General features: G+C 41.9%; 1 protein-coding gene across 1 annotated transcript; it reads right to left on the bottom strand.

Moving 5' to 3' along the window:
- Positions 1-4,912: 4,912 nt before the first annotated feature.
- Positions 4,913-11,365, bottom strand: LOC140670843 (uncharacterized). Its single transcript, XM_072901628.1, has 3 exons — positions 9,476-11,365; positions 9,235-9,402; positions 4,913-4,934 (listed from the first exon to the last, which is right to left on the bottom strand). Exons 1-3 carry the CDS (start codon positions 11,362-11,364, stop codon positions 4,913-4,915), a joined length of 2,079 nt encoding a protein of 692 aa, XP_072757729.1. The 5' UTR covers position 11,365.
- Between the last annotated feature and the right edge of the window lie 1,809 nt (positions 11,366-13,174).

The raw sequence follows: 13,174 nt of genomic DNA, 5'->3' as shown, positions 1-13,174 counted from the left end.
TCCCAATAACATGTAGAGCGGTACGCAAAAATTAAAGTGTCCATCCCACAATAGTTGGCTCACTCCAGCCAGCATTTCTCATAATCACGCTTCTATCGGATGATATTGTTACATAGTTTTTGAGCATACTTGTTATTCCCACGTTTCTATTTCGATCAATCTCCACACCATCGAGTTCATATCGAATCTCGTCAAACATGAATGCAACGCAATTATTTTGCAGTACCACATTGAATCCTCCAGCTGGCTTCTTTATCTTTAATTCTCCCTCGATGTATAAGAAACTCTCGTACGGCAATGTATACAGATCCTGTTGTTGTATGGGTATTCTTATCTCATCACTGTATCCGAACGTTGTGTTGGCGAATGGGTTATAGGAGTGAGTCTCAATCTTGACGATGCGATCGTCAAAGATTGGCTCATCCGCGATGTCGAGAATGTCAGTCATCGTTTAAATGTTTCGCACCACGAATCCCAAAGATTGTAAAAACGCAACGTTTGATGCGTTCAATTTCTTTTTCTTAGTGCCGGATGATTGGATATTAGCAAATGTCGATGTTGTTGTCGCTGACGTCGTAAAGATTGTATTGTCTCTCACGTCTTTCGATCCGTTCAACACGAGCATCACACGCTAATTTTACCGCCGCCGCCGTACATGCAATCTAATGGTGATCTCTTCTCCTCGAAAATCGAGTAATCGTCCTTCCTGGTCGACAACGCGTAACGTTAAATCCGTAATGCACCGCACGATGATCGGTAGGTAAATGATGTGCGCCGGTGTTTCCGATATCTTATATCCTGGTGGTACCCTCGGTGAAAATTCGTGTATCGTATGAACGAGTTTGCCGTTGTTGTTCGCACCCGCGGTCACATTACATTCGACGCGGATAATGTTCACGTTGATAATGTTAATCGGCACGTCTGACTCGTACCATTTTCGCGGCTGCAGTATACGGTTCGAGAATCCTAGCAGCGATCCAATATTGTTAGGCTTGCTAAAATTTAATCTGTAGGCGCATTTGATCTCGCTCCTCATCGTATTGTAATTAGCGCGGAGCACTATAGGCCATTCTCCAGGCTCAAAGTTATCGTCGTCGTCAGTGTGTTTTTTATCACCATCACGAACTGTGTGTTGCGAACGTTTTTGTAAAATTGTATGTTTCAAAAATTCCTGTATCGCTTGCAGCTCGTACGATCCCTCGGGAATCGTAATTTCCGCATCGTCTTTGCCAAAGTAAAATTTATTATTCGAGGAATTCACGTTCGATATCGTGTGATAACTTTCAAAATCCGCTAGACCAAGCTCGTATTCACCGTCGCTTAAATCTACGTTGGGAAAGTAGTTTGCCGCGAGAACGCTGCTCTTTCCAGTCAGCGTGAATGTCATAGACATGTTGGCCAAACTGTTTAACGAATACTAAGTTAAATAGCGCAATGTATGTCTTTAAATTCGCGTGCATCGACCGTTCGGAGAAACTGCAAGCACAATTGTCCACAGATGCTTTGATTATAAGTTTGATAGGATGTGTGATTATATTCTATTTTTGTCACATTTAAATATCGCACCAATTCATTCGGCGGTCGAAGATTGCCGAAACTGTCAAAATATATAGCACAATTCCCCCTCTTTGCATACGCTACCCAGTGAGTACCCGAGCCTTTAGCGTTATCCAAATTTATGATCCCGCTCTCGTTTCGATATATACCGCCGATCGGTAATGAGTTACGCATAAAAACACCTCTAAAATATGGAATGTGCATACGTTTTGCTAGTTGCAGCAATTGTACGTTGGTAGTTACGCCCTCTGGCATTTTTAGCGTCTCTTTGACGTTTTTTTTTTTCTTCTTTTTCATTGAGACTCCTCGGCCGTATTTGTATGGTGCGAGATACAATCCGCGACCTTCCATGGCATGATTGTGACGTTGCATTTCTTGAAACTGACGTTGTGTAGCTTTTCCATCGTTCACCATCTTTGCTACACCAGCCGCTCCACCAATCAGAGATCCGAGAGCGCCCAACAATGGTAGAATCGGTAATACACCCCCGCGTTTCGCTACCGGAAGTATTCGTTTTTTCACCATCTTTTTCTTCGTTTTCGTCTTTAGACCCATACCGAACTTCGTTTTGGTTTTCATCGCTGTCCAGACAGCTGTGGCTGCGGCTCTCTCACCGAGAGACGAATCTTTCGCAGTGATGCGAGTTTGCGCCTTTTTGGCGAGTATCCTATCCGCCGCGTGTCTTTCGGCAAGATCGTTACTCCGAAAGTACGCTATATCGTGTTCACGACACGCTGCGTCCAATGGGTTGATACCTCGATCACCTCTAGCCAATCGTTCTTCTAGCCGCGTGCCCGGACCGCAAAACTGGTATCCAGGAATATGTAATTCGATAGGAAGCGCGTTTATTGCACGATTTAATAAACCTCTGCCTATTTGCGGTGACATTCACGACAAATTTATCGCACGATTTAATAGACCTTTACTTATTTGCGTTGACATTCACGACAATCTTTTATCATTGGCGCTGGACCGTCAATGTGCGTTTGTTGCCACGGTTGATTGTAATGTTCGAAACAGCGACGATAGGTCTGAACCTCCGAATCCGCCTTTATGTATTCCGGAAGTTTGTCCCACACGTAGTGGACGTGATTGCCACACATTCGCAATAAAACTGCTTTAGATACAAACTGTAGCTGTTCGGCACTCAAATCGAGAATATCGTAAGGACTTGATAGCAGGACAAACATTTTTTCGTTACTGAACACTTTGTAGTTCCGCGCAGCTATAAATAGACAGGCGTGCGATCCGAATCGGAAGTGGGAAAATGAAATTCGTGCGACAACCTTTCGCGATACGCGTGACAAATTACGACGTCAGATTACGCTCGATGGGTGACAATGCGGAGATGCGTAGACACGGTACGATGCTGCCGAATACTATACGCGCAATCGTTTGCGGCCCCTCGAATTGCGGTAAAACTAACGTGTTGATTAGTTTGATAGAAAGCCCGCACGGCGTCCGCTTTGAAAATGTGTACGTGTATTCAAAGTCACTGCAACAGCCAAAATATCAATATTTGGAGAATTTGTTAACGTCGATCGATGAAATCGGCTATTTTACATTCTCCAATAACAGTGACGTCATTCCACCGAGCGAAGCACGTCCAAACTCGATTTTCGTTTTCGATGACGTGGCGTGCGACAAACAAAATACGATAAGAGAATATTTCTCAATGGGACGCCACTCGAACGTCGACTGCTTCTATCTCTGCCAGACATACGCGAGAATACCGAAACATCTTTTACGCGACAATGCGAACCTGCTAATCTTGTTTAAACAGGATGGCACCAACTTGAAACACGTGTACAACGATCACGTGAATACCGACATGTCATACGAGGATTTCAGTGAGTTATGTCGTACTTGTTGGCAGCAAAAGTATGGATTTCTCGTGATAGACAAGGATAGCTTGCTTACAAACGGGCGATACAGAAACGGATTTAACGTGTTTGCGATACCACAAAATGATTAGTCGTTGCCTACATTCTGTCGTGAGGGGTGAAACGCGAGCGTTCAACACTCTCTATCGATATGGCTGGGAGCGATAATATTCGCGAGCGTGAAAAGATGGCGAAGGAGATTGCGAAAACGAGCGAATCGATCCGCAAGAAACATCGCGCTTTGAAGACCGGTAACATCGATGACGATATCGCGGTCAAGACCCATTTTAAACCTATTATCGAGCCGCTGCAAAAGATTGTCGACAACTCGTTCGCGGTGAAAAATAAGTCGGAGAGTAGCGCAAAGATTAAAATCAAGCGATACAAGGAGGATGAGAAGGAAGAGGCTAAAGATGAGGAGGTAGAGAAAGAGAAAGAGGAAGATGCGACACCGAAAAAAAGAAAACGATCGGACGTTTTACTGTATGAACCGTCGATAGCCTCTACGCCGTTAACCGCACCAACAAGCGTAAACGAAGATGTTTTCGAAACCTCGGGCAACATGCTCGAATCATCGTTTGTTCGAAACAAGTTACAAACGCCGGAAGTTCAAGAAACGTTGCAGGAGTACTTTGGGCCACTTGGGCAAAAGTACATAGGCGCTTTGTTTAGTGGCGACAAAAATCACGAGATTGATCATGTGTATGGAGTCTATTTTGACAGAAAGAATGAACTGCGACTCGGCAACAAACAATTCAACATCAACAAAGATGACTCTATTATCATAGACGACGTGCGGTACATTGGAACGCCAGGATTGTACGAGTTGATCTTCAAGAGAATTCCTGATGACGAACTTTACACGAGGGGGGACGATTTGGAAAAATACAAGAGCATATTATTGGTGACGAACGCGCATAGACGCGATTATGATGCGCAGGGCCATTTGAAGGGTAACAGGGGGTACAAGTACAAACATATAATTGCACCGTTGATGTCGCTCGAATCGAAAAATACAAAATCTGGAGGGGGGATATCTATGCCTCGCGCTATGACGCTAACCAACAATATGATTGATTACGTGTACTGGGACAATCCCAACGAACTAGTGGATCGGCTACGATTGCTCAACGCTTCGCGCCAAGCTGGTCACAACGCTCACGACAACGAGATCCAGTCGATCATCGAGGAACTTCGTGAAGCAGGAATTATTATAAATTAAATGGTGTCTCGACAAAACTAATCAGTCGATCAGCGTTGCGTGACACTTTACGAAGCATCAGAAAAAATGCCTATCAACAAATTTGGATTATTCGATCCAAGAAATGATGCAACCGGCACAAACGGTTCTTGGGATAGATTGGTAAAAAGTTATGTGCACGAAAACGCTTTGTGTCGCGTCGTTACAGACTTCGATGCAAGGTCACGTAAGATTTGCCGTGTAGCGCAACCAGAGGCTGACACCGATGCCGTCAACAAACAGTACGTGGAGTCCTGCGTTAAAAGATTAATGAATCAACAGAAAGAATCAGACGAGAAGCTGATTTCGCTTGAGAAGGACGTGCGAGCAATACAGATTGTGCTAAACGAATTTCAACGCCCGGCTAACGCTAACTCAGAAACAGCTATCAACCTAAATGAGCATCAGTAAACGGGTTAGGAGCGGCTATCAAACAGTTATCGAACAGCTACGAAGGATTATAGAACGGCTGCGAACAATTATTGAACAGCTACGAAGAATTATCGAACTGCTATCTAAACTACAATGAGTGGCAGTGGCAGTGGCAGTGAACGACCCAGCAGCAGCTGCAACAGCTTCGAACGAGGCTATCAGCATCTCAAGCAGGGCTGCGAACGAGGCTACGAACACGTTCTTAACGGCTACACTCAAGGTTACAAACAACTCAAGAACTCCTACGATCGGTCAAAAGACGTCTGTGAACGAGGCTACGAACGGGTCAGAAGCGGCTACGAACGAGTCAAAAACGACTGTGAAAAAGGCTGCGAACGGGTCAAGAACGATTTTCGAATGGGTGAAGGACGGCGGTGAACAGGTCAAGAACAGGTCAAGAACAGGTCAGAACAGGTCAAGAACAGGCCAAGAACAGGTCAGAACAGGTCAAGAACAGGCCAAGAACAGGTCAAGAACAGGTCAGAACAGGTCAGAACAGGTCAAGAACAGGTCAGAACAGGTCAAGAACAGGTCAGAACAGGTCAGAACAGGTCAGAACAGGTCAAGAACGGCTATTAAAAGCGATAAACGAAAATGAGTGAAAAAAATGCGAACAACAAACGGACATCGAGAAAAACTGACAAAGCAAAGAATCAACATAGTTTGGAGAGACGACAGTTGGTGAACGAACTGCATGCGCCAGCGAGAAAAAATTTTCCCCGAAGACACGTCATAGTGCGGGGATACGATGATCTGTGGCAAGCCGACATCGTCGAGATGCGTCCGTATTCTCGTTTCAACAAAGGTTACCACTACATACTCACCGTCATCGATGTGTTGAGCAAGTATGCATGGGCTGCACCACTCAAGAGTAAAGGTGGAAGGGAGACGGCTGATGCAATCGCCAAAATAATTCGAGATAGCAAGAGATGCCCGAAAAACATACAAACTGATAACGGGAAGGAATTTTACAATACCGATGTGCAACGGCTTATACGGAAACATAACATTAATCACTATTCCACATATTCGGTATTGAAGGCGTCTGTCGTCGAGCGATTCAATCGCACGCTGAAGAACGACATGTGGAAGATGTTTACGCTGAACGGAACTTACAAGTGGATCGACGCGCTATCCCGACTCGTTGCAGAATATAACGCGCGAAAACATCGCACTATCAATATGAGACCTATCGATGTTACTCCCACGATCGCTGATAGACTTTTAAATACAGTATACAACAGTATAAAAATTGCTGCTCCTGCAAAGTTTAAAGTAGGTGACCTGGTACGCGTTAGCAAATACAAAAAACTTTTCGAAAAGGGTTACACACCAAATTGGACAACCGAGGTGTTTAAGATTGTTAAAGTGCAACATACTAATCCCGTAACATATCTACTCGAGGATTATCGCAAAAAATCTATCGCTGGAGCATTTTACGAGCACGAGTTGCATCGCGCGAATTATCCAGATGTGTATCTCGTGGAGAAAGTACTGCGCAGGAGGGGTGACGAGGTTTACGTGAAATGGTTGGGATTTGATAGCTCACACAATTCTTGGGTACATAAGGATCATGTAATTTAATTTTATAAGAAATACAATGTATTCAATATAAAAAATATATGAAATATTGGAAACATACAAAATCTTTATTAATACATCCTTTCCAATAGTCATTACAATATATAAAATATGAAATATACATACAAGAAAAAAAAAATCACGCACACATTTATATTTTATAAAGATATCTTATAATGTCCCCACGGTAACGTATCAATAGTTGTAGGTACGATATACCGCTTGTCGTCGTACGGACTTAGAGCAATTTTTGTTTCGCGAATGGTGTATACCTTGTGTAATTTTGATCTTATACACGATTGACTACGCGTTATTTCAATCTCTTCGTTCAAACACCGCGTGTAATCGTCAAACGTTATCGTTCTCGCAACAACGTTACTCTTGACGCCTTTTACCTTTTTCGTATCCTTCTTACCATTTACGCGCAACGCATACATTTTTGCTCTAAGCCCGACAAATTCAGTCATTATGGTACCGTTGTTTTCATCCTTCATTAGACCCGGTACCTTTTTATTCACGAGCGGTATACCGTACGCATTGTCTGTCGCATAGTCGCTCGTATCAAATCTGCTGATGTCGCGTTTCATATTCTCGTACACATCGTCGCACTCAATGTGATATATAAGACTATCCGTATCAGTGTACATGACTTTGCATCTCTCCCGATACATTGGTACCATATAATCGTGGTGAAATTCGTACAAACATGTCTTGGATATATCGAGAATACACATACCTACGTAAATTGGTTTGTAGAATTTCACCTCGAGTTTACGTAATTCTACAGCGATTAGATTTTCCGAAAAAATGCTTCTGCTATGAAAATTTGGTTTTGCAATCAATGCCTCTGCGCCGTACCTTCCGTCCCATTTTGTTAAAAGTTTAACATCTACGCGATTGCGCACATTTTCCATCGTTTTGCCAAACACTGCATTATTCATTAGTTTGTACAAATTTTTTTCAAAATCATTTTTTGCCAGTGTTCTAAATTTTGTGTTGAGTTCTATATAAGTACGGAGCCACGGAGATTGAGTGAATTGTAATATACGATGAATTTTTGTAACACGAAGACCGTGACGTGAACATTGCTGCAGGTTGCGGTAGTGTATCACGTAACGCTTCTTATCGTATACGGTTGCGAGAAGCTTGCCCTCGCGCTTGCCGGGTGGTTTGTCGTGTGTCGGACAAAACGGTAGGTCAGTGTGCGAATCGTGAAGATGCTGCGGATACTCGAGATCGACTTCGAGGATGTAGCCTGTAGACGAATCGAGCGCGATCGATGATACATCAAAATTGGAAACATTATCGACCCACTGAAAATCGGCGTAGGGCAATGGTTGACACATTGCCCATCCGTATAAATTATTAACATCGAAATACATCAAGTACGTTGATGGTTTTGATAAGTCATACGACTGCATGTACTTGTTATTAGCACGCGCGTACCTATTGGAACATTGACTCAGACCACCGCGTATACCTCGTTCGATAAACATAACCATGTCAATGTTTGTGAGTAATTCAAATATAATTTTCGTATACTTTAACATGGCGTCCCACGTGTAACCGGGAAGAGTATAGTAATACGCGGGGTCGAGCCCATAACTCTTGATACAACTCTCTCGGAAATTTTCAAAAATGTCTGCTAATAACAAAACATCGATTTTTAAATACAGATCGCTATATTCGCCTAGCGTTCGAATGGAGAATCGCTTCCACACAATCTCAGCGTGCGCGTAATCGCTCTCAGATACTGTGTTACCTGTCAAGGAACTGTAAAATGATTCTCGTGATGGTAAACACACATCTTGCAATTTATCTACGCAGTCAATGTACTCGTACGGGAAGACACCTTTTCTTGTTAATAAATTGAAATCTTCGGCGGATAAATTTTTATATTCCGATTGTAAAATTTTGAGTTTATCCTTGCTCAGAAAAGACGCCAATTTGTCGAGACTTGTTGTGAGAAATTTATATGAATCTATGAAACGTAATTTAATGTGATTTCCCGGTTTGTTTTTCGTACCTTTAACATGTTTTGTAAATGAAATATATTTTTCTTTTGTTATCGGAAGTAAATCGATTCCCCCTTCGAACGCTGTGGCTATTTCCTCGATTATAAAGTGAGAATCATAACCAGATAAATTGTGAAATACTATTGGAATGCAAAAAGATTCTTTGTAATTTAGATTGCAATTTGAATGCGCGGGACCTCTGTACCGCCCGGTCAAATGACAATGATCGCGTACGCGCGTATCATCTTCTACGAATGGTTTCTCACATATATGACACTGAGTCGCACTTCGAAATTCTTTCCATTCATTTTGCGTTAAATTTACCATGGGGACATTGGTTGTTAAAATATTTTCTACACGTTGCGCCAAATTTTTAAGTTCGTCGGTGAACCATGCAACGCAATTGGCTTCGCGACGAGAATGATACGCGGATAACGAATTATCCTACGAGCAATGTACATAATAAGCCATACTAAATACTTGATGATGTTGATAAAAATTTTCTTCTTTTTTCACCAAAACGCACTCCAGGTCGGCGTACACGACGAAAGGTAGTCGCTCCTTCCTGTTGTAGTTGGTGAATGCGAGCCACTTATCCTTATCGCTCGGTAATCGGATAGCGCAGTCGTTCATCTTTCCACAGTCTACTGTATGTGATTGTAATTTCTCGACCGAGTGAAAATAGTGCATGCATCTGTAAAATAAAAGTTAAAATTTTTATATCCTTGTTTTAAATATTTTTAGACAGTTTTATTAAATATACATACCGATCGCAGATATATTTTTTAGTCTTGTGTTTGCTGAGTTGCATACTAACAAGTCTAGATAGATTCTTGATCCATGCAAAATGTCCGATATTTTGCGCATCTTGCACGTAGAGCAAGTTGACGTGCTTGTCTCTCTTTTGCTCCGTAAGGTGAATAGGGACAATGTTTTCGTTTTCAAAACTGTACACGTTGATTGAAATGTCATTATAAATTTCAAATTTTTTAATTTGATTAAGAGTGACTGGGAACTCAATATCTTGGAAATTTAGTACTGTTGTATAATGCGGGTACGATGATTGTCGGTGTGTGTATCTTTCAGCTGGATACAGAGCAGCCACTACCGCCCACGCAAAACATGCATTGTCTTTAGATTGCACGTTAACCACTGCTCGTTTCACTATTATCTTTCGCGATAATTGCACGTAACATCCGGCGCGCATAGGATTATATTTATTTATATTTACAATCAAATTTAGTATACGCGATAATGCCCATCCGCTATCGCGTTCCTGAAATTCTTCGAGCGATGCAAGGATTGGCTCGACGACTCGCCGCTCATACCACTCGCGTAAATCGGATGTATGTAAGAGTTCACAGTTTCTCGTATTGATTGATTTATTGGCATGCTTATCGCCCGCCACAAACTCGCCGTTAAACACTGTATTCACTTTCACACTGTTATGTTTTTGCATAACGTCTCGCACGTGCTCGAGCACAATGTCACTCGCATCTTCCAAAAATTGACGAGGTTCGATGTGATTATAATTTATAACCGCACCAGTCAAGATGCGGCTCTCAAACGCCGTATCAATCTCTCGCCATATGAGTCTCTCCGAGTTATTTTCACTACTATAATCACCACCACTAGGTATAAACTGTCTCTGCAATCGAGTTTTTGCACCCTCGAGTCGCGCAATTCTTGTCACCAAAGATTGTCTATTTCCGATTGAGAGTCGCGGACGCTTGACACGGCTGCGTTCTTCAAGCTCTTCGATAAACTCCTCGCAATGCTGCACCCATCCAAAATATTCACCCAATGTGGTGACTTGGTGGGAACGCTCCAACAAGTCGCGTTCTTTCTGCTGCACGTTTTCCATTTTGTTATTTTCACTACTATAATCACCACCACTAGGTATAAACTGTCTCTGCAATCGAGTTTTTGCACCCTCGAGTCGCGCAATTCTTGTCACCAAAGATTGTCTATTTTCGATTGAGAGTCGCGGACACTTGACACGGCTGCGTTCTTCAAGCTCTTCGATAAACTCCTCGCAATGCTGCACCCATCCAAAATATTCACCCAATGTGGTGACTTGGTGGGAACGCTCCAACAAGTCGCGTTCTTTCTGCTGCACGTTTTCCATTTTGTTATTTTCACTACTATAATCACCACCACTAGGTATAAACTGTCTCTGCAATCGAGTTTTTGCACCCTCGAGTCGCGCAATTCTTGTCACCAAAGATTGTCTATTTTCGATTGAGAGTCGCGGACACTTGACACGGCTGCGTTCTTCAAGCTCTTCGATAAACTCCTCGCAATGCTGCACCCATCCAAAATATTCACCCAATGTGGTGACTTGGTGGGAACGCTCCAACAAGTCGCGTTCTTTCTGCTGCACGTTTTCCATTTTGTTATTTTCACTACTATAATCACCACCACTAGGTATAAACTGTCTCTGCAATCGAGTTTTTGCACCCTCGAGTCGCGCAATTCTTGTCACCAAAGATTGTCTATTTTCGATTGAGAGTCGCGGACACTTGACACGGCTGCGTTCTTCAAGCTCTTCGATAAACTCCTCGCAATGCTGCAGCCATCCAAAATATTCACCCAATGTGGTGACTTGGTGGGAACGCTCCAACAAGTCGCGTTCTTTCTGCTGCACGTTTTCCATTTTTTTTTTCTCTCTCTCTATTTTTGTGTGCAAACATAACACATATTACGCGACATTATTATATGTAATAAAATTTGACAGCTACTGCACCATCGCATATCCACCTCATCGAGCGATGTAACTTTATGTCTCCGTATTTCGTATATTAATCCGATGTCATCTCGAAAGGTGTTCATACACGAAGCACAGAGAGCTAGAGCACCACCCGTTGAATAATAAAAGTGTATGGCGCAAATCTTACGTTGATTTTGCGCACGGAGTTGTTCATTTTCTACTACGTTGTCGTCAAAATCGGTATTACTGCAATCACTAATATAATTACTATCGTCCGACAACGCATGCTCTTCGTCTGACGACTCGTCTATTATCGCTTCGAAATTAATATTTTCCATTTATTCACTATTCACTGTCACTAACAATTCTAATGCCTGACAGTAACCACTCAAATTTTTTTTCACAGCTTCCTCTATGCCCGTTCAAATCGTACTATGGTTTGACGGGGCTCTCATTCTTCTTATATTTCGCCTAATGCTGTCTTAACACATCCTACCGAACGTCAACGCTTTGCATCTATAAAAACGTTCCGACATGTTCGTCGCAGCGTCGGCCAAAATTTCTATTGTTTTCCCACGACTTTTATGGCTTCTAAAATGTCCCCCGGCGATTAAAATCCGCTCCAGTTTTATGGGAGATTTTCCGCGAGGATACAAAGCTGCCGAACGTCGGCACTTAAATCTCTTTTTCCATAATATTCTAATGGTCATAAAATAATCATAAAAAATTAGGAAAAAAAAAAGAGAAAAAAAAAAAGTTGCAGTTCTTTCCCTAAAAATTATGGAAGATATTTTTTTTGCTCCAGTTTTTTTTTTTTATGGGAGATTTTCCGCGAGGATACAAAGCTGCCGAACGTCGGCACTTAAAATCTCTTTTTCCATAATATTCTAATGGTCATAAAATAATCATAAAAAATTAGGAAAAAAAAAGAGAAAAAAAAAAAGTTGCAGTTCTTTCCCTAAAAATTATGGAAGATATTTTTTTTGCTCCAGTTTTTTTTTTTTTTTTATGGGAGATTTTCCGCGAGGGTACAAAGCTGCCGAACGTCGGCGCTTAAAATCTCTTTTTTCATAATATTCTAATGGTCATAAAATAATCATAAAAAATTAGGGAAAAAAAAGAGAAAAAAAAAAAGTTGCAGTTCTTTCCCTAAAAATTATGGAAGATATTTTTTTTGCTCCAGTTTTTTTTTTTTTTTTATGGGAGATTTTCCGCGAGGGTACAAAGCTGCCGAACGTCGGCGCTTAAAATCTCTTTTTTCATAATATTCTAATGGTCATAAAATGATCATAAAACTAGAAAAAAAAAACAGTTTTATGACTTCTAAAATACCCCCCCCCCCCTAACATCTACTTTCGAACGTGTGTAGGACCCTTCCCCCCCCCTTTCCCTAACAGACCCCTCGCCCCTCTCAAATACCCCCGTCCCCCGCACCCCCCTCAGCGCCCCATGGCTTAGAATCCCCCCTATAACACTACTCAGGACTTTTATGTTCAGTTTGACCTGCTCTATTTGCCCTAGAGAGGTGGGGCGATTATTACCGGATGTCTTGTAAATATGCATAATATTGTTCGCTAAGCGTTTTTAATTAATATTTTAATAATTATTGCGAAAATTGCAAAATGATCTAATACTTTTTTGTTCAGTTCACTGTACTCTATCCGTTCACGAGTGTTGGCTCATTAGTTATGAGACACCCTGTATATACTTGGTAAGACATGATCAGATGACAAAATCTATATATGGCCAACTTTTT

Source organism: Anoplolepis gracilipes, chromosome 11, assembly GCF_047496725.1.
Source record: "Anoplolepis gracilipes chromosome 11, ASM4749672v1, whole genome shotgun sequence".
In the NCBI taxonomy this organism is placed as follows: domain Eukaryota; kingdom Metazoa; phylum Arthropoda; class Insecta; order Hymenoptera; family Formicidae; genus Anoplolepis; species Anoplolepis gracilipes.
This window is presented reverse-complemented; position numbering and strand designations above follow the sequence as displayed.